At 29.2% G+C, this 22592-nt stretch overlaps 7 protein-coding genes and 1 non-coding gene across 8 annotated transcripts; 5 read left to right on the forward strand and 3 right to left on the reverse strand.

Moving 5' to 3' along the window:
• Nucleotides 1-1179: 1179 nt before the first annotated feature.
• Nucleotides 1180-1848, forward strand: VNE69_12086 (uncharacterized protein; the record flags this gene model as incomplete). Its single annotated transcript, XM_065475174.1, has 1 exon — nucleotides 1180-1848. The coding sequence occupies one exon, from the start codon at nucleotides 1180-1182 to the stop codon at nucleotides 1846-1848; it is 669 nt and encodes a 222-aa protein (XP_065331246.1).
• Nucleotides 1849-5810: 3962 nt separating this feature from the next.
• VNE69_12087 (uncharacterized protein) lies at nucleotides 5811-6419 on the forward strand (the record flags this gene model as incomplete). The annotated part of the gene is made up of 1 exon (XM_065475175.1): nucleotides 5811-6419. The coding sequence occupies one exon, from the start codon at nucleotides 5811-5813 to the stop codon at nucleotides 6417-6419; it is 609 nt and encodes a 202-aa protein (XP_065331247.1).
• A 2506-nt stretch (nucleotides 6420-8925) lies between these two features.
• On the forward strand, nucleotides 8926-9537 carry VNE69_12088 (uncharacterized protein; the record flags this gene model as incomplete). Its single annotated transcript, XM_065475176.1, has 1 exon — nucleotides 8926-9537. The coding sequence occupies one exon, from the start codon at nucleotides 8926-8928 to the stop codon at nucleotides 9535-9537; it is 612 nt and encodes a 203-aa protein (XP_065331248.1).
• A 3163-nt stretch (nucleotides 9538-12700) lies between these two features.
• Nucleotides 12701-13330, forward strand: VNE69_12089 (uncharacterized protein; the record flags this gene model as incomplete). The annotated part of the gene is made up of 1 exon (XM_065475177.1): nucleotides 12701-13330. One exon carries the CDS (start codon nucleotides 12701-12703, stop codon nucleotides 13328-13330), a length of 630 nt encoding a protein of 209 aa, XP_065331249.1.
• A 1427-nt stretch (nucleotides 13331-14757) lies between these two features.
• VNE69_12090 (uncharacterized protein) lies at nucleotides 14758-15381 on the forward strand (the record flags this gene model as incomplete). The annotated part of the gene is made up of 1 exon (XM_065475178.1): nucleotides 14758-15381. One exon carries the CDS (start codon nucleotides 14758-14760, stop codon nucleotides 15379-15381), a length of 624 nt encoding a protein of 207 aa, XP_065331250.1.
• A 47-nt stretch (nucleotides 15382-15428) lies between these two features.
• On the reverse strand, nucleotides 15429-15500 carry VNE69_12902. The gene has a single exon. It is a non-coding gene; the product is annotated as a tRNA-Phe (tRNA).
• Nucleotides 15501-18056: 2556 nt separating this feature from the next.
• On the reverse strand, nucleotides 18057-19196 carry VNE69_12091 (uncharacterized protein; the record flags this gene model as incomplete). The annotated part of the gene is made up of 1 exon (XM_065475179.1): nucleotides 18057-19196. The coding sequence occupies one exon, from the start codon at nucleotides 19194-19196 to the stop codon at nucleotides 18057-18059; it is 1140 nt and encodes a 379-aa protein (XP_065331251.1).
• Nucleotides 19197-19275: 79 nt separating this feature from the next.
• On the reverse strand, nucleotides 19276-19740 carry VNE69_12092 (uncharacterized protein; the record flags this gene model as incomplete). The annotated part of the gene is made up of 1 exon (XM_065475180.1): nucleotides 19276-19740. One exon carries the CDS (start codon nucleotides 19738-19740, stop codon nucleotides 19276-19278), a length of 465 nt encoding a protein of 154 aa, XP_065331252.1.
• Between the last annotated feature and the right edge of the window lie 2852 nt (nucleotides 19741-22592).

Here is a 22592-nt window from a genome sequence, read left to right on the forward strand (position 1 = left end):
CAGCGCGCATAAAAAACTTAGATCTGAGAAAAGTACCAGTTAATGTGACTATACATTGTATTTATTGCAAGTTAAATCATAAAACAAAGATTGAATGGATACCAGAATGGCTCGAAGCCGTCATCCTGTGCGACTTATACGATATAATTCTTACGTTAAACCACAATCCATTAAATTTGCCGGCAAAGCAAATGTCGTCATATATATCAATTTGTCGCATCTATAACCATATCACATTTGTAATTGCCTTTCATAAAAAAAGTTTTTGGCCCGGTTATTAATCCTACGGCAGACATCCTTGTACTAACACGTGATAGCACTGCTCTGCATCTCATACATGGCACCCTAAATCAGAAAACTTAATATATGACTGCGTTGTCCAGTATGGTAAAAAATTACGTTGAAAAAAAAATTCAAGAGCGCACAACCCGCCTATTTCGATCCACAAGAGCTTTACACCTGAGCAAGAGACATAGAACCTACATTATCTCTGGCTTTGGAGCTGTTTTCAAACTAGAAGTAACCATCCTTGGCCGAAGCAAAACGAATTGTATGAATCGGCTTGAAGATTGCCATGAACACATTTCATAATTCGAATAGAGTTATCATCAAAAAATAAGAATTTTACCTCATGGAAATCGTTTGAAATTTAATATGATTCAACACAATGCTTTCGAACACTAAATAATAGGCATCCTGCGATTATATATTAACCAATAATTCGTAGTCAGAAAGGTGGTGTAATGTTTTGTATGCTTCAGAATTATATTTAACAAAATAAGTTTAATCTTAATATTACTTTTAAGCCATGAACGTGCATGATTACGCTATAATTGTTATAATATGTTATATTTTTCAAAATTTAATTAAATATATTATCGTATGTAATAAGACAAATGTCATACATATAAAAAGATGTTTTCTTTGTATATAGTAAGATATTCGATAATATAGATGGAATTTGAATTTCGATATTTTGCATGGCCATGACTCATAAAAAAATCATTGCACTATTTATTCGTACAATAATATAATTCAAAATCGATTTAAAATTTTTAGTGGCATCTAAACGACTACAAACTTTTTTATAAACGTATTGATGATATTGTATTATATGATGATGTCAATATTTTATATTAGTTTTCCACATATATAAAAAATATTTTATAAATCCCTTAAATGAGATATTTCGAAACAAGCAATGAATCCAGCGACTCATCAAGTTACTCTGAAATAATATTAGAAAGAGACAGTGAATTAAATAAAAATTTTGAAGTGAATAGGAAAAAAATGGAAATCCGAAGACTTGAGCAAAACCTAAGCCTTTTAGTTACTACAAAAAAAAATAAGTATTCACAACAATACAAAGGCATACCCAAAATAAAAAACACTAGCAGAATTCTCGAAAAATTATTTAAAATAGCCATTCCTATAAACCCAAGATATGAAATAAATATAGGGCCCCCTTCAGAAACATCTAACCAACAAAGTACCGTAATCAGAGAAGATTTGCCAGAAAAAGAGCTTCTTCGCCGAACATTTTACATCGCAGGGGAAATGCGAAGGAAAATTTATTCAAATCAAAATCTAGAAGATTTATCAGGAATGCTGAGTGAACATGAAGATTGTATAGATTGTTTAAGAGCACGTATTAAACGTGACATGATAATAGAGACCGAAGATGAAGACTATGAAGACGGAATAATCCTTTATAAATTGTGGATACTTACAACATTCTATAAATTTTTTGGTAAAGATACCTTTGATAAATTAATTAATAAACTCAATATACCAAAAAATAAGTTATGTTTTATTAAATTAATTAGAAAATATTATCAGGAACTATAACACCCGATAAATGTAATTAAAATTAATATAAAAATTAAAAATATTTCTTTTTATTGTATACCTCAGTGCTATGAAAACTACAACAAAAAAATTATCATTGTTTTCATCAAGTAATTAAGTATGTAAAAACTTTAATGTATCTATTATGTAAAAATTGACATTATAAGGAGATTCAAATACATAACATATTTTTATTTAATACCATCTTAGTCTCATTACTAATACTATACACGAATTGGGCGCTTCAATTTGTCACTTACACGTCATTATATACTAATCAGATTTCTTGAAATTCATGAGTTTATGTTTAAACTGTTAAATTTAAAATTCTGTTACTTAAGAACTAAGATTTCGAAAAATTGCACCTGCTTGTTATCAAACATCTGTGGCAATACAAGTTAGGGTACATAAAGGCATTTTTTAGATTTCTTTTTTTTCTAACCTCCCTCACAAATAAAAGGAAGTCAATAAAAAAAAATGAGACAAAAATTACCTGTATTTTTGAACTTAAAAATTTAAGATTACAAGAAATCGACCCGCCAAAGTGCCATGTTTATATTTCTATATAACCGAATAAACTTTCTAAAATTCTATGTTTGAATTTCTATAATACCATATTTGTTAGAAAAAATTTTATCATTTTATGTCTTTTTTTGCTTTTCCATGCTTGGCCAGCCTATCATATTTCTGTTAAATCACGACATTTATCGCCATAATCTAAAAGCAATAAATTTTACATACTTGTATTAATTACGCGATCCGTAGAATGAAAATTTAATCTAACCACAGAAAAAAAAACTTCAATGATTTGTATTTGGGAAGCAAGGATACATTAAATTTTGATTGATGTCTAAATAAAATTTTTGTAAAACCTCACGCGAATGATAAAAACTAGCATTAACTATGGTAACACTTAATTAGGATTGTTCCAAAGTACAATAGATAAATCATTCCTAAAAAAATTTTATGAAACTTTCAGAGGGGGACGCCCAAGTGGAAATATAAATACCAAGAATTAATTGATTTCAATGGGATACATACGGCTAACATGTTGGTCACTATTTGCTAACACGACCATACAGGCTATGGTAACCTTCGAGAAGTATTTATAAGTCCCTGTCGTGTGGGGTTTAACTTCCGTTTTAAAAAAAAAACTAGGTGTTCGGTTGAGAACCTACTAATGTCTATGACATAGATGCATCTTTATTTATTTTGTCTGGGTAATTGCCCTTAACTTTATTAAAAAAAGATAGTTTCTTGTTATATCGACTATTTAAGTTTTTTTTCGATATTGAGATATGATCAAATTCACGTTAGTTTGCATTTTTATTCGAAATTTCTTTAAGAACCAAATCGCTTGCACATCAACTATAGTTCTTATATATACGGTCTGTATCAAAAGTAAGTCGTTTTTTTTCTTGTCTGCGATGTAGACCTATTAGATTGATTGTGCTGTTTTCTTATGTAGACGAAACGGTTTTACGATATAAATAACATATTAAAAGGTTTTCAATTTGAACGTTTTTTTTCTCTCGCTTACTCTAAAACAAAGTATTTACTTCGACTGTAATTGTTTTGTCATCTTTTTTTACCATTAAAGAGCTTGAAAATCCAAAAATCTATGACGTCATAGAACCTCGAACATGGCACTGCAACGACCCAATCCCTGTAATATATTTTTGGATAGAGAATTATACATTGAATTTTGTTTTTTTAATCGTCTTTATCAATATGTAAATATTCTACGCTTTAGTCTTGTTTATCATAAGGATTTTTTAAAAGTCTCGAAATTTAGAAAATATAATGTTTATGAATAAATAGGTCATCGATGAACAATTGAAAACAAATTTTTACTACTCAAATTGTTTATATAGAATTAAGTAACTTATAATATTTAAATGGATTAGATCTTAAAATAAAGATTGATGATCAACATTCCCATAATCAAATTTTGTATTTTTAAAATGAATAATTGGTAAGTTAACTTTGGTTTCAATTTCTCCTCGTTTTTAATCGCATTTTTTTTTGTTAGGAAAAAAATTAACGCCCTTAAGGGATATTTAAAATTTTTTCCGCCTATATTAATTTATACCTATTTGTACTTCAAAATTTTTTATAGAACCCCAAATTTCCTTAAAAATATATGTTTAACTAAAAATAATTATATTTGGAGCTATAGTAACTAATTTCACCGTACGCATATCAAAGTGCTCAGATTAGAACCCAGAACGGAAGCATATATACAGTCAAGAGTCCTTAAAATGACTTTAGAAAGCCTAACTATGTCAGCCAGACATGGGCTTGATACAGATCAGGAAGGGGTTTTCGAGAGCCCAATGAGTGAATCTCAGAAGGAAGTCCCGGAACTGCCAGATGAGACTGTAAGCGTATCTTGTGAAAAGTAATTAATAAGCCGAATATTATACCCAAATAATTTATATATTATGGAGCTATACAATATGGTAATATTAAATTTTTGTCGTTTTTTTTGTATCATAGGCGAAAATTGAAGGTAAATTATAACGTTATTTTATGATGATAAAATTAAAAAAAATTTTATCTTAGATCTAGATTAAACAGCACAAAAAAAAACAAAGTGTATGTCCCACAAAAAAAACCAACTATATTTTTGAAAATTAAAAATCGGATTATACCAATCTGGCTCAAGAAAATACATTGATCTATGTTTTTTAGAATAAAAGAACGATTTGCTTATGTACATAAGAAAGTATAGGTTAAATAAGGTTTACATCTATTAAACAAAAAAAATGAATAGTTTTTTGAATTATACTTAATATCATGGTGTAAATAATATAAATAGATCGTAAAAACTGGTTAATTGCAGCAAAGTCGGCGTTTAAATGGTAAAATCGCAAAGCTCATATGTAAAAATATAAAGACTACCATATATTTATTATTATAAACTGTTAAAATTTTTTTGTTTAAATTAATTTTTTAACTAATCATACGAAGTTATGTGCAAATAATAGTTAGAAATCCTCTGCAATGAATTTCTTTATACTTGTTTAAATGCCAATTCACTGTTTATTAAAATTCTAGTGTTAATAAACAACAAGTGACAAAACAAATATAGAACACTCGCCCCCAGAATGGGTAAACATACCCTAGTAATGATTATAATTACATATGTAACTATGTGTATAATAAGTTATACAATAAAACATACTCTTAGATATATAATAAAACATGCAATGAAACACATAGTAAGATCTTTAATAAGACATATAATACAATATATACTAGGACATATATATAAATATATAAAGAGGCATATATTATTGTATATAATTAACTATATATTAAGAATGATTAAAGAAATATAACAAATAATTATATAGTAATATTAAGAGTAAACAAAAAATGTTAAAACGTGAGTTATGTAATTTTGTAGGTTCAAAATATACATACACTAGCGCATACTTTCAGTTTTTAATGAGATTTGTAAATTATGTTTTTTTAACATGAACCTCTTTATTTTTTTCTTTCCATTTTTGGAAAGAAGAATTTTAAAATGAAAACTTGAGTTTATAAATAAGAAAACATTTTTAATTGGCATATAAATAATTAAATTAAAGTAAAACATGAAGAAAATTTAATTAGATAATATTAAATGTTTTTAAGCCTAACTTTGATTTTTAGTATTTATAATTTTTGATTATTATTTGTTTCGGATAAGTTGATAAATTATAAAAAATTCATATGTTATTTGATACAAAGTTTTGAAAAAAATATTTAGAACAAAAACGCATTGTTATATAATATACGCACATATAATTATCAAATTATTATTTTAAATTTATATCTGATATTATTTTTACATAATAAGTAAAAAATAATTGTTTAGGGATTTCAAAATCATTGAAAAGAGGGGTAAAAATTAATCAAACTTTTGAAATATATTTGATCTGCAAATTATAAGCTATATTTTTTTTACCCCATAAATGAGTGATAATGAAAGCAGCACTGAATTCGTCGAAATCCCAACTGCCGTAGAACTTCATCACTACGTCGACGGAAAAAGCTGTAAAAAATGTAATGGAGAACCAAGAAAAAATGAAGATGGAGATTCCAAGGAAAACTGCAAAATCTCATTTAATCTTATAAATCCAACAGAAGGACAAAATATGGATGAGAAAAATTCTACAGTATTACTTAAACCTAGATTTAAAGCGTATATTAAAACTTCAGAAAGAACCGGAACTGAACAAGAAAATTATCATCGTAGCATCTTGGTGGGATTATTTATGAATCAAAGCTTGGAATATCTCAAAGATACATTAATTGAGAACAGATCATGCATAAAAGATCTACTAGACATTGTTAAATACAATTTGACTAAATCTTGTCAAGATGACTGCAACAATTTTGGGCTTTATTATAGTCAATTGTTTATATTTATGTCATATTTCGAAAAATATGGCATAGAAGGATTAGATATTTTGATAGATTCATTTAAAAAACCAGGAAATAAGGAAAAATTTATTAAAAATGTCATTGAAAAATGTTATTATGAAACTAAGGACCAAGTACGTAAATTGTTAAAAAAATAATAAAAAAAATTTGTTAGTAGACTTTTCGCAAATATTAAAAAACATTTACATTTATAAAACAAAATTTAAAAAAATTACATAAAATTTGAAGTTAAATTCATTTTCTTTGAAATTTAATAAGACATAAACAGAAGAAACAATTTAAGGATTTTTTTCTATTTCTCTTATTTTAATATTTTTTTGACCTCAAATTTGTTTCCTTGTTGATATTTACTTTTGAAGACATTGTTAAATCAACTTACGTCTCAATGGAGCATTTACAAAAATTACGTTAATTTTGACTTAATTTAAATTCAAAAAGACGCGACTTAAAAACTAAAAAAAATTTATCCCAAGAAAAATAATTTTTTTTTGAAAGTTTTGCAAAATTGGCTAAAATTTTTTTAAATATTAAAAAATTTAATTTTATGATACCGTTTGTGTTTTTATAAGGTTCTTGTAGCGCCTAATAATTATTTTTTTTTTTGAATGTAAGCCAAAAACAGTGGGAAGTCAAAGTTATAGGCTAAGGTGCACTTTAGTCGACAAAACTTCGATGTGGGGTGGGGATTTTTGCTACCTTTGTCATCAAAATGGGAAAGAAAATGATTAGGAAGTAACAAAAATAAAATAGTCAAACAATCTATATTAATATGACAAAAAACGTTGATAATACCCCAACACCATATACTATATAGATATTCGCCTTTCCTAATTTCTTTACGACAATAAGAGTTTTAGTTCGACTATTTTTAATGTTCAAAAAAATTTTTATTCGGAAAAATAAGAGAATGAATATAAAGCTAAAAAATGAAAGAATTAATTTATTTCCTGACTATATATAAAAAGGAAAAACCAGTCACAATTACATTTTCTGGCAATTCTGTTGTAAGAACATAAACACATCCTTAAACCTGAAGTTATTCATTAAAATTTATATATAATACACTTATGCTTTGTTTTAGAACAAAAAATCCTTTGTAGAAGATTCCCGATTCGTGTCTCGTTCGATTTTTTCTTCATTTTTTAAAAAAGGCAAAGCCCCCTTCATATCAAATTTTAGCTGCTAAGGCTTTTTTAGACCAAAACGTATGAAACGTGAGTTTTATTTTGTAGATTCACAATATTCACCCATCCTGCAGATTATTTTTTTCATATTATTTATTGAGTTAGTTTCCAATTAAGTGTAAATATTTGTAGCACAAATAATCCTGGAATTTAGCTCTTCACAGCCTACGATTTCTGTGGGATTGTTTTCGTTTTTCAACTCCAAACCTTCAGCTAAATTCCCCTTTGGCGACACCAATTCTTAAAAGTCGCCATATTTGCTAGTGCGTATACAGCTCCAACCACTCTTCTTCTACTGCATCCCCTGATCGTACCTTCGTCGTCTTCTGCACAATAGACTGATTGTATGCTTCCAAGTATGGTCGGATTTCCAGGTCCCTGATGTACTTTCTGTGATATTGGGTGATCACTACAGTCCATGTCATTACATAAGGAGCTATTCTTGTAGGAGATTTATGTACTATTACAAGAATGTCATATTTTCTTAGTTTATATTCAGGCTATTTAAAGTCGATCCTGGTTGGCCATGTCAACTTCGGCTATTATATTTTCTTTCTTCTTGTCAAACACAAGAAAATCAGGCTTATTATGGGTCACCTTTATTTTAGTGCATATCCTAGTTTTCTACTATTATTTACGCCGGACATTTTCTCTTTCTCTTGTACTACTAGGTGTATAGTATTTTCTTTGTCTTTTAGCCCATATTTAATACAAGTAAGAGAAAAATGCTTCTAACTGCGTTGTTGTATCTTTTCATATAATCAACCCCCATCATTTGACCACTTTTGGAATCTAAATTATTCACGGTCTTTCTATGAGATCCACAATGGTGACATTGTCCCTCTTGTCCACAAATAATTTTTCTATCATGTGGAAAACAGTAGATTGCTTCGGATCTAGCCGGATTGTTTCCTTCGGGTCTCCAGGTAGAAGAGTCCTTGATGCTTATTAAATCTTTATTCCAAGCCTTAAACACCTTAAATTGTTGTCCTTGTGTCAATTTTATTGTAAAGCGCTTCTTTCTGGGATTCTATTACATCTTCTGGGCTATCTCTCCTACATGTCTATACCTAATCTTAGAAACTCGAAAATTGTAACACGTGGGATTTGAGCTCCGCTTCTACTTTATGTATCGCCGCTTGTCTTAATAGGCTATTTTAGACCCATCTAATGTTTTCTAAATATTCGGAATCATAATTTTGCTTCTATCTTCAATATTATGAGGTCTCTTTCCATTTCGGATCTAGGTAGGTATAGTCTTTCCTTGCAGGCCTGTCGTAGATGGACCTGGTACTAAATGAGTACATGGTAGATATCAAAATAGGACTTTTGAAATCAATTGGTTCTAATTTTCCCACTACATGATAGTTTATTACTGATATTGCATGCTCATTATTAGCTCGTATCCTATTCTTATCATATACTGCAAGTTATTCGTTATATTTTATTTACCCCATAAATGAGTAGTAGTGAACACAGCACTGAATCCGTCGAATTATCAAGTTCCTCAGAAATCCATCCGAACATAGACGAAAAAAGTTATAAAAACTGGAAAAGAGAAACAAGAAAAAATGAAAAAAGAGAATTAAAAGAAAAGCTTAAAATCTTAAAAAATATTCAAAATCCAACAGAACAACAAAAGATAGAAAAAGAAAATCTTGAAAAAATGTTGAAGCCTCAATTTACAGTAAAAAGTGAAGATTCATTTAGAACTGGAAATGATCAAGAAATAGAAATAAAAAAAGATGTCGGTGACATTTTGGTTGAATTATTAGAAAATCAAAGCCTGGAATATTTTTCAGATACAATTAATAAAAATAGAACATCTTTAAATGATCTAGAAGAACTAATTTTATACAATTTGAGTGAAAATATCAAAGAAGATAATGACGAGATGGGACTAATCTTAAGTCAAATGTGTTTACTTATGGCATATTTTAATACACATGGCAAAGGACAGTTAGATAAATTAATAATTGAACTTAAAATACCAGACAAAAAGAAAGAATTTATAAAAGAAATACAAAGATATTATCAGGAATCTAAGGACGCAATATTAAAAATCCAATAAAAGATGTTTTATAAATAAAGTTTCTATCTCTTTAGTAGACATTTCTAATAAAAATGTATGCCATGTAAAATGATAAATTTTTAATAAAGAATATTTTTGTAATAAACATGGGAAATAATTTGTAGACTCAAAAAATTCTCAAATACAATTCTCTTCATGTATAATACTTATTGATTCGGATTTGTTTTCTGATTTTTTGTTGTACTAACTTTTTTCTCAATAGAGCATAAACAATGTTTGTTATAATTTCGACGCACTTTTAAAAAAACACAGGGGCAAGACAAAGAAGAAACGATCATCTTAGACAAAGTATTTGTTGAAAAGATCTGAATGACAGTCAATATTTATTTAGATGTTTAGAAGTTTAAATCTTTTATTTTGACTTTATTGTTCCTTTTCTCTTTTTTAATTGGCCTTTTAACGACTCCTGATTAATATTATAGTCATGTATTGACCAAAATTAAGGAAGATCCCAACATTGTGCATATCTATTTCATAAATAGATCCGAAGTCGCGAACAGTAAGATAATGTGATGCAAATTTATCGGGGTATTATAATCTCTTCCACTAAAAAATACCCAAATAGAAGGCATAACCGGCGTATGTTCATTCTTGCAGATTTTCGGAAACAATGTTCTCTCTACTCCTTGTATCTTCGATTGATCATGGTTTTCCAGGCATATTAATTCCGTAGTAGTTGAGGTTGATTATTATAGGGTTCTTCAGATTACCATCTCATCAGCCTGAAAATTTTCATATTACCTTATATTTATTGAACAACTTGTTCGTTTTGTTTTTTTAATTTTTTGTACTAGATCCCTTTTAGAGTTTATTTGGCTCAGAAACCTATAAGTCAAGGTGCCCTTAGCCCAGTGGTAGAAGGCGATGCTTCCATTGAGCAGTGGCTGGGTTCGATTCCCAGGAAGACCAAAATTGTTTCTACTTTCTATGATGCAGTTGGAACAACTCAGATGATGAAAATGTCCACGATAAATATTAAGTTGATTCAATGAAACTTGTGTGTGCCCAGCCACAAGGGGATTAGCATCTAGTGTAGAAACGCACCTCAAGGCCAAAAAGCAGTATCGCCCTTTAGTGACTCAATGATACATAAAAGTATCTAATAGGTACGGCCTAGTTGGAGCCCATGGCTGGTGCACTCTAGAGTGGGATCCTAGAGCTAACTAAGAGACTAGACGAAGTAGGGCAATGGAAGGTCTCGTGGACCCTATCCCACAAGATTCTGTAACACGGTGGCCGAAACTAGTGGGAGACTGGTGGTCAACGCAGCCCAATAAAAATGCCGGGCTGGTGATGTGGTCGTGTAAGGAGCCGTGTGTGCAATACAGATGATTGTAGGGACCTTTGAGTCACTACGATGATGTCTCTCCTCAAGTAATAGATAACCATGCCCGTTAAGTATATCCGTTGTGGGGTCATTCTGGACGCGATTTGAGGTATAAATGGAAAGTGTCTCCTGGAGCCAAAGTCAAATGGATACGGTGGAGCTGCTGCACCGGCAAGTTGTATGGAGTGAGTTTTAGTGAGTAAGAATCTCACAGTACCAGTTGGATGAGGATCACACCCAAACCACTCTGGTCCCTATGTAAGGTTTCTCCCTACCTCTTACTTGCAAGAAAAAAAACCTATAAGTCATAAAAGTCATTTGTATTATTCTTCATTGCAAAAAAAAATCATTCCAAATTTTGTAAGTGGCATTTTTAACTTCCTCCCCCTAAAGTACTAGTTTTGGTTTTTTTATTTTTAGCTAAAGCCATATTTACAATAAAAAACACATTTTAAATAGTTTTATCTCAATTAGCATATAAAACACACAGTCACACTTTATAATTTGTCTGTAGATGGTTAAAGCCTTTAAGTATTCTATGACCGACTTCACATCAACAAACATTTTGTTGTGTAGATTTTTTTTCTTCCATTAGTGAGAAGGCATCATAAATTTATAAATCACTTGCTAAAATTTTATTCTAGATAGTTTGTTTTTTTTTGTAGAATATTTACAATAATTGTAGTCGCTTTTTTATTTTTTAGTCTCGTGAATATAAGTCTTTTGATCATAATGTTAACAAATTTTTATAGCTTTATTTTGTGTAATAAAAAATAAAATGCCTAACTTTGTAAACACCAATAATTCCGTAATATATTAAAAATCCCGATTCCTTATATTCCAAAAAAAACTTGAATAAAATTTATTATAGTGTTTTATTTCTCTTTAAATAAGGAAACCATACTTTTTAATATTTTCGCAAAGAATATATTGTGTAACGTCTCATTCATATCGTTAAGTGAAAAAGTTTGGGTAACAAATACGGGATATGTTGCAGTAAACATTGGCCTATAACGCAGGTTCTTTTAATCCCTTGTATAAGGTCAATATTATAATATTCATAAGTGTAAATAAATGGCGGGGTTCACTGATATAAATCTTCTCATGTATAAATTTCTCTCTAGAAATATTGGTTATTTGGGCAAATTTTATAGTACAGAAGGTTTGTTGTTTTAATAAAAAGATTTATATAAACTTACAATGTTTAAAAAATTATATATTAATTATGTGATCATGATTATACGTTCCAATTATATTTTAAGCTTTTAATCGAACCACTAACTTCTTAAATGTACAAAAACAATTGAATTAAAATTAATTAATTTTATCTGATTTCTGAGCCTTTCCATACCATTAAATATTATGATTTTATGATTCATGTGTAAAGCTAACGGAAATGATGCCAATTTTACATTAATAATTCGTAAATTATTTTTCAAGCCAAAAATTAAAGATCGAATTGGACAAAATAGAAATAGTTGTTAAGTTATTAAATTCAAATGAGTTAAATGTATTTGCGTTAGATATTGTAATGACACGATAGTCTATGTATCATTATTATTAGCAAATTGGATTTTTAAAAAATTTATTATATTTTTAATTTTAGAAAAGCTAGCATCAAAATGAATAATAAAAGAATAACATTGTATAAAAAACGACTGTATTGCCTTTTTTGAGATAAAAAACTATTATAGAGTGCATTTGATCACTATGATTTTTTTACGGGGATTCATAATTTTTTTAATAATAGTTTAATTAAGACGCGATAATACGAATTTTAAAACTATATAAACTTAATATAAATATAAACCCACAATGACTTGTCTTGAAAGCAGCACCGAGTCCACCGACCCAATTAATTCAAAATTTTATCTCTGTTTGAAGGAAAAATGTTATAAAATCAAACATGAAAACAGAAAACATATTGAAAAAATAATCTACGAAAAAATTCTTCAAAGTCAATTAGATGAAATAGAAAAGGAGAAAAAAGCAAAATTAGACGAATCTTTACTTATAATAGAAAGTGATGAAACATTAAACTTAGAAGAAAGGCGAGGAGATAAGCTTTTAGAAGATTTATTAAAAAATCGCAGTCTGGAATATTTCTCAGATACGATAGATAAAAATAGATCAAATCTAAATGATCTACATGGGGCAATATTTCGTAAACTAGTCATAACAATTATAAAATATAATAACGAAATAGGATGTTATAACTCTAGAAAAAATAATGACGAGATGGGAAAAAATATAGTTCGAGTATCGCACCTCATAGGGTATTTTTTAAACGAGGGTAAAGTAGAGTTTGATCGACTAATTCCTGAATTAAAAACACCAGAAAATCAAAAACATTTTAATTATTTGGCAAAAATATGGTATAAGGACTATAAGCGAGACATATCAAAAAGATATAAAAGAATACGAGAAAAAAACAAACAATTATAAATAAAAAATAATAATAATGATATAATTTATTTGTGCCTAATATCTTACTTACTAATCACTTTTCACAACGATACACCCACAATCTTTTCAGATAGCTCCTGGAGTTCTTTCTAAAATTCACATATTGGTCAATCGAATACCCCCTCCTGATCAGTATCAAGCTCAGTCTGATTAACATATAGGCTTTAAAGTCATTTTTCGGACAAATATGATAATTAAGTATTTTTTTAAAAAAATAGTTTCAATAGATCCGTATACAGATAAGAGTCTGTAAAATGGCCTTAGAAAGCCTGATTATGTCAAGCAAATGGGGATTCTATGACGATACAACGAGAAAAAATTAAAAAAACCCAAGGTCTATATCAGATTAGATAATATTAAATTGTGAGAAACTGCTTAGTTTACATAGACTAATTTTATTTTCGTTACATATTTCTGTTACAAATTTAGTTATTTATTAAATCGTTTTTTGACATGGTCGGCATGTTAGAATTTTTTTATTGCTTAAATCCAACAAAATGAACCTGAAATTTTTCTGTTAATTTCACCAACTCGTCCTTCAAATAATCCAAGATAATATTTCAAATTATTTTAAGGCCGGGATAGTATTCCGCCGCTCATTTTTATTATCAAAAATTTATTAGATATATTCCAAATAATAATAAAAAATTCTTAGATTTAAAATTTCTTATATATTCTGAAATGTATTAATAATGATTTTGCTAAAAGTTCTATTTCTTTGTCGTCAATGCTATGCCTTATTATAGGACTTCTATTTAGTTTTCTTTACTAGAACCTGGCATTGAGTTAAACCACTTAAGCTTATAGTATAAATTTCATTGATATGTATTTTATATTATACACATTACGGAATAGTTTATAATAATGATATGTTTTTACAGTCTAGTCTCTGTCAATATTGATGCAATTGTCACGAGATCTCAACGGTCTCATGGAGGTAAAATAGCAATAAACAATTGAATTGTAAGGTTACTTGTATAATTATGATGATTATTTTGCTTTGAATGTTTCCAATGGATGAAAAAATTTCTAGGTCAAATAAAATAAAGATTTATAGAAACTAACATATATAAAAGAGTGTAATTCGCAGAACAGCATATAATTTAGAAATATCTTTTTGTTGCAAATTGTATTTCTACGTCATGTCATTTTTTTTATTCTTACATTAATTAGATTTTTAAGAAATTTTTTAAAAAGAAGAATGCTAAAGAAAAAGAGCACAATTTAAACATTAGAGAAAAAATGACAACAAAAACAAGTCATCAATATTCAAAATCATGCAGTGTGGCCTTAACTTGCCGAGATGATTTTTCCAGGTTTTTCATAATTTTTACAATAATTTAATTATGATGCAATAGTACATGTTATAAAGTTATATAAACGCATTACAAATCTATAACCCATTAATGGCTAGTCTTGAAAGCAGCACCGAATACACCGAATCATCAAGTTCAGAAAAAAATTCACACGAAAAATGTAATAAAAGAGCTAAATATAAAACAAGAAAAATTAAAAGAAAAGTTAAAAACTTAAAAATTTCTATAAAACAATCGGATAAAACTAATAAAAATAATCTTACATACATACATGAACCTCGATTTACATATGATAGTGATGACTTTCTTGATTCAGACGAAATGCCAGGAGACGAGCTTTTAGAGAATTTATTAAGAAATCAAAGCCTGGAATATTTTTTAAAAACAATAAGTAAAAATAGATTATGTTTTAACGATCTAAATAACGCAATACGTCGTAAACTGATTTATGTTGTCATGAACTATAATTCCTCAACGTCATGTAGAACTTGTAGGAAAAGGTATGACGAAATGGGAAGGGATATAGGCCAGATTTCTCAGCTTTTATATTTTTATGATAAATGGGGCAAAACAGCGATAATAAGATTAATTGAGAGTTTTAAAACAGATGAATACGGAATGAAAAAGATTTTTAATTGTATTTTTAAACAGTGGTATAAGAAGTATAAGCGTCAAATTACAAGAATATTGAAACAATTGCAAAGAAAGAGATAAAAAATTTAAAAAACATAGGAAAAATAATTATTTTTTTAAAAATATTTTGGGAGATCCGGGGATCGAACCCTGGACCCTTAGATCTTCAGTCTAATGCTCTCCCACTGAGCTAATCTCCCTTAAAAGATATCAATAAACAAATATACTTTTCAAGTAAAGTCATAATATTAATTTTATTTCAAAATGTTAACAAAAAATGAATAAAGTTAATTATACTTGGGCCTTGAACTTCTCCCTTTTTAGTAAGAAAAAAAAACCTATTCATATTAAAGAAAAGCCATCCAACAAATAAAAAGATCCTTAGTCAATTATTTTTGATACACACATCACATCATTAAGTCCTTGCTTGTACGAGATAAAATATCCTTTAGGATTAGATGTAAAGTAAAGTTACTAACGTTCGGTCACTGTTGAGTAGAAAAAAATTTAAATGCCTCCAAAAGCCATATAACTTGTTTCTTTATAATTTAAATATTATTTAATAAGAGTCTTTTGATAAGAGTTTCTTTTACTACTCATTTAGATGTACACTATAAGCTTTCATGTCGTTTTCCAACTGACTTATTTTCAGCTCGGAAAAAAAACTCAACAAAAAACAAAGAAAATGCTTATCAGATAGGTCGCTTATTATAACTTTATTACCCTATCAATAGGCAAGACTTCCTCAGATTTTGGCAAAGATCGAAGAATAGCTTCGTTAGAATTGATCTGTTTCTGGTATTTAGTCGCCTACTTCATTTTCGGCTAATGTCACTCTTACTTTGTCTGAGGTGTTTTCAAAAGCTACTGCAGCTTGAAAGCAGAAATCGTCTCTAATGAGAAAAACTCTTCCTTCTTTTTTAATTTATTTTACAAAAAGATTGTTCTTCTCTTCTATGCCTATTATTTTAGCACAGGTATCCCTAGAAATGTTTTACTTCAAGTAACCCCATGAGCAACTACAATTTTGCATTTGCAGTCTTTGGGGCGCTTTCCAATTATTGATAGATCTAGCAACTTTTCTCTAGATAGCTTATCTATTCAATCTGTTTGCTTCATCTTCGTAAAGTAAGAAGAAAGTACCAAGTGAAAGAAGCTTTCTTCGTTTTTTGATTTGCATTCAGTCATATACTCCGACTTCTTATAAGCCTTTGTGATGAAAGTATCAAATCTTCTTTTAGTATTTCTTGCAAGTTTTAAGACTTGAGTCGGGGGTTTTATTTGTTACGTATAACAGTTTTTTTTCTTGCAAGTAAGAGGTAGGGAGAAACCTTACATAGGGACCAGATGAATTGGGCGTGATCTTCATCCAACTAGTACTGTGAGATTCTTACTCGCTAAAATTTCTCCATACAACTTGCCTGTGCAGCAAGCTCCGCCGTATCCATTGGACTTTGGCTCCAGGAGACACTTTCCATTTATACCTCAAATCGCGTCCAGAGTGACCTCACAGCGGATATACTTAACGGGCATGGTTATCTATAACCCGAGGAGAGACGTCATCGTACTGACTCAAAGGTCCCTACAATCATCTGTATTGCACACACGGCTCCTTACACGACCACATCACCAGCCCTGCATTTTTATTGGGCTGCGTCGACCACCAGTCTCCCACTAGTTTCGCCCACCGTGTTACAGAATCTTATAGGATAGGGTCCACGAGACCTCTATTGCCCCACTTCGTCTAGTCTCTTAGTTAGCTCTTGAATTCCACTCTAGAGTGCACCAGTCATGGGCTCCAACTAGGCCGTCCCCTTTAGATACTTTTATGTATCATTAAGTCACCAAAGCGTGAAACTGTTTTTGGCCTTGAGGTGCGTTCCTACATTAGATGCCAATCCCCTTGTGGCTGGACACACACAAGTTTCATTGAATCAACTTAATGATTTATAATATCAATACTTATGCCATTGCAATTTTAAAGAATTGAGTCAGTATATAAATATAGCTGTGTTCTATAAATAATTTGGGCCTTTGTATAGCTTCCCGCTGCTAAATTTTTATGTCTTAAATTTCAAATTGTCTTTTTTCTTATTTTAAAATGTTCTTTCATTTTCTATTTTAAGGAGAGTCCTTTCATTAGAGAAAATTCAAATTTTAGTAAAAAATTTATACCGTCTTTTAATGACATAAAATTAAATAAGAAGTGTATATATATTTGTCATATTGTATTGTTATGATTTATTTTGTATCATATAATTATAAAATTGATTTTTAGTTTATGGTGTTTCTTCCCGATTCTGTTTCTTTGATTCAAATTCATTTTATAGGGCTATTTTTTTTCGAATTTTCTTTTATACGTTGGCGGACTTTCCACCAACCAAATAATCTTCCAATACTAGTGAATTAACACTTTCACGTACTCTAGCGATCGATAAATCGGGCATATTCTCGCATATTTCTTCCCTCCTTTTGCGCTTGTTGTACTAGATAATAAGTTCTAGTCATGCTTTTATTTATACTACAATTTTGATTCAATTTTCTACATTGTTTTAGAAAACTAAACGTCACAACAAAAAACACCTATAATAATACTACTTAAAGTTCCATTTTACCTTATATAATAGAAATGGCCATTCGGCGGTTTCGTATAGTTTTTTGTAGAAGTACTAGAATAATTTTTAGAAAAAATAATAAATTACATCAAAAAAATATTTGAAAGATATACGTAAGTAAGAATATAAGAAGATCTTTATTTAATTTCTTTGATAATAACTTCTTGTCAACAAAATAACCTCCTTTCTAATGTTTTCGTTAAATTCTTCTACCTTGGAAGGGTCTAAACCCATGCGTCTAATGATCTTATTCTTTTCAAACATTTCATATTCGCCAGTGATTAGGTTAAGCATATAGTTTGTTTTTGATCCCGTAAATAACGATATTAGTGCACATAGAATTTGTACGTTAGATTTTTTAGGGTCATCAATCAATTTTTTTTTCATAAAATTCATTAATTTTAGCAAATCAATACCTATTTTATGATTAGTCTCTAAGGGTTCATATATATTGTAAAAAGTTTCAGCTTGTTTATCAAGTTTTTTTAGATTTTGGAAAAAATCATCCATATTTTCATGATTTTCATTAATAAATCTTTCTGCTTCAATAAAAAGAAAAATAAATAATAAATGAAGCCTTATAAATTTTTGACGTGTTAAGTGGTCTGAGATCGCGTTTATAACGCCATTTCTTTCCTTTTCATTTTCTTCTCTAATTAATATATTAAAATCGTTTTCGAATATTACTGAATTTTTATATAAAAAATGTGCAAGTAATATTTTTAACCCCGAATTCTTATCGTTTAAAATTCGTCTAGTAAGAAAAACTAAAGAATTTGTATTTTTTTTGATTAAGTAACCAAACAATTCAATTTCTTCAAAGTTTTCCATTTCGAGTAAGTCATAGGTCCTTTTAATTAAATTCTCAATTTCTTTGCGACAGTGTTCGCTTAAACTTTCGTTTATTTTGTTAAAAAACTTATCTTCCTTTATAAAGTGCAAATACGATTTGCTTTTATTTTTAGATCGGTATTTATGTTTCATATACTTTTCTACTTCTGCATCATATAGTTCTATTTGGTAATCTTCTTTTATCTTGTCTTTTGGCATATCTTTTGATAGTAATAAATCCAAATCGACATATTCACCTTTGCATAAAGTATCAAAAATTGAGGAAAAATCATTAGACCATTTTTCCTCATAAATCGTTACTATTTTTTTAAGGTCTGCTGCTTCATAATCATTTAATTCAAAAAAACAATACAAATTTTTTATATTTATTCTGAATCTAATGCAATGATCATATACTCTAATATATGACCCTGGGAAATAACGATTCATTTTAATAGCATATTGGATTTTCGTCATTTCAATATATGCCTCCTTTATATAAGATTTTTCATCACAAATATATCTAAATTTAGTTTTTTTTTTCTATTTTTCTTTTTTTCCCTCTGTATTCAAATTCTTCAATTTCTTCTATTATATTTCCCAAAGTAATGGTCTTACCAGAACCGACATATGATCCTAATTCATCTTTATTGTATATCAAAATAAGTGGTTTTGAGCTGTCAATATCTGGATTAGTTCTAATATATTCTTCAATTTCAATAATAATTTCTTTGATGGTTTTTTTTTCACAAGACACTCGTTTGCTGTGTATGTTGGAATATTCAAATCCATTGTTGCGTATATCGTTAAACTTGATATCTATATCCCCTCCCATCATATAATTCAAAGTCGCGCTATAATATTCATCATTAGTACCAAGTGCTACACACTCTCCATTGTTGATACTTTTTAAGATTGCATTAACAGCATCTTCAAGTCTCCTATCACTTCCTTGTACAAACATAATACCATGAAAAAAGTTTAAGATATTCATAATGGCACTATTTTTTTTTGTTTTATAGTAAAATTTAAAAATTAACCTTAAACAGAAACCTCCTTTATTCTCGAATTTAGTTTTATATAGCAAATAATATTTCTTTTTATTTTTTTGCAAAATTTGTCATATTAAAAGAAAATTCATGTACACAACTTTCAAAAGAATCTCCCTTTTTATTTAAAAAGTCAATTTTAATGTTAAAAGGAGGTTATTGTAGTGAATTGCCATTTTTAGAAGAAAGAAATTAAAAGGGAGACATATGTTTTAAAATAGGAGAAATACTTAAAAAGGTATATTGAACAGTCAAACTAAATATAAATAATTACTAAATATGTTGATACGTCATTCTAATATTTCTTACTTTTTATAGTTTAAAGTTTTAAAAAATATATGAAAATTCTTATTTAGTAAATAATTTACCCATTCTGTCTCTGTTTATAAAAGACTCAAATTACGGAGCTATAACATTTTGTCCCAAATACATATTGTGGACTGATGGTTTCCCATCTGTCCGAGAAGAACGTTTTAAACCAGAGGTGGGCAAAAGCCGGCCCGCGGGCCGGATCCGGCCCTTTTGCTAATTTTATCCGGCCCGCTTAAAAATTCTAACGCAATTTTTTTAAAACTCTTTATTAGATTTTATTACATAAACATTATTAATATGCGAACTGTATATATAATAGGCGAAATAAAATAAGCGTTTGGCTGATTACACTAGTGTGAACGATGCGGGTCGCTCGCGACAATCGCTCTCATGGCGGGGTTTTCATCAAACACAAAGTAGATCGCGCTAGGTTTAAAATGCATGTGTGGACGACATATGCTGCACTCCTCTCAGCCTCTCAATGTTTGGGGGACGACAGATCGCAGCCCAGGCATTGTAAATTATTATTTTTTTGAACGAATACTCTTTTTTAGTTCGAATCTACCATTGGTTTGCATATATAAAATTGAAAAAGTGGACTTTTTGTAAGTAAATTTTTAAAACTTTGGTGTTTTTTTATTGTTTTTATTTAACTTATTTTTTATAGCCCTTTTAAAATGAGAGAAACTAAAAAAAGAAAAGTTGATTTGGAATGCAGAAACTTTAATGAAGCTTGGACGGAAAAATATCTTTTTACAAACATTAATAAGAAAGCAATTTGTTTAGTTTGTCAGGAAACATTTGCTGTTTTCAAAGAATACAATTTAAGCAGGCATTTTACAACAAAACATCCAAAATATGCATCACTTTCTTTACAAGGACTTTAAAACATAGCTGAAAACTTAACAAAAAACTTGAATAGGCAACAAATTTTTTTTTTACCAAATGAATTAATATTGTAAAATCTACTACAAAAGCAAGTTATGCTGTCGCACACAAAATTGCTAAGTTCTGTAAGCCGTTTTCAGAAGCAGAATTTGTTAAACAATGCATGGTACAAGTGTCGGAGATATGTTGTCCTGAAAAGAAACATATTTTTGAAAATCTAAGCCTTTCGAGAAGAACAATAGTACGCCGGATTGAAAATATTTCAGGAAACTTACTTGACCAGCTAAGCAGAAAAATTGCTGATTTTACCTATTGTTCTCTGGCTTTAGATGAGTCCTGCGATATTACTGATACAAGTCAATTATTAATATTTATTCGCGGCATTAATAAGAAATGTGAAATTAGCGAGGAACATCTTAGTGTGCATCCAATGAAAAATACAACTACTGGTAAAGACTTTTTTCTCGCTGTTGAAGAGTGTTTAGTTAAAGTTAGTTTAACTTGGAATAAAATAGTAAGCGTCACCACGGATGGCTGTCCTAGTTTAACTGGGAAAAATATAGGCTTACTTAAACGCATTCGCGACAAAGTAAAAAAGTTACAACCAGAACACGATATATTATTTTTGCACTGCATTATTCACCAAGAAATCCTATGCAGAAAAGTTTTGAAATTGAATCACGTCTTTACTGTTGTGACCAAAATTGTAAATTTTATCCGAGGACGTGCCTTAAATCATCGACAGTTTCTTGAATTTTTGAAAGAAATTGAAAGTGACTACTACGAAATTCCCTATTACACTGAAGTGAGATGGCTTAGCATTGGTAAAGTTTTACATAGATTTCAAAATTTGTTTGATGAAATAGTATCATTCTTGTCGATAAAAGAAAAACTACAAGATTTTCCTGAATTGCAAAATGAGGCTTGGCTAAACGATTTCTCGTTTTCAGTAGATATAGTAAAATATTTGAATGAACTAAATATAAATCTACAAGGTAAAAACCAATTCGCTTTCAATATGCACTCAAACGTCAAAGCATTTATGACAAAACTCAATTTATTTGCTGAAAACTTTAATAATAAATTATTAAATCATTTCCCCTCATTGCAAGCACGGCGAGAATCATTAAAAAATACAGATTTTTTTAAATATAGTGCAATAACACAAGACCTGCATTCTGAATTCCAAAGAAGATTTCAAGATTTCAAAGATATTGAAAAACCTTTATCATTAATTAGCCATCCTTTCAATTTCGACGTGTAAGAAGATTCTGTTGAAATTCAACTAGAACTAATTGACTTACAATCAAATAATTTACTAAAAGAAAATTTTCACTCAAACGAATTGAGTGCTTTCTATGGCGCGTTAAATAATGAACATTTCAAACATTTTTTGAACTATGCTCAGAAATAGCTTGTTTTATTTGGTTCGACTTATATTTGTGAAAGAACCTTTTCTTTAATGGTTTTTACGAAAAATAAGTATCGATCACAAATTACTGACGAAAATCTACACTCGGTATTAAGGATTGCTACAAGTGATTTAGAACCTAATTTTGAAGAAATAATGTCGGATGAACATTCGAAATTTCACGTT

The sequence above is a fragment of the Vairimorpha necatrix genome, chromosome 12 (assembly GCF_036630325.1).
Source record: "Vairimorpha necatrix chromosome 12, complete sequence".
NCBI lineage: Eukaryota > Fungi > Microsporidia > Nosematidae > Vairimorpha > Vairimorpha necatrix.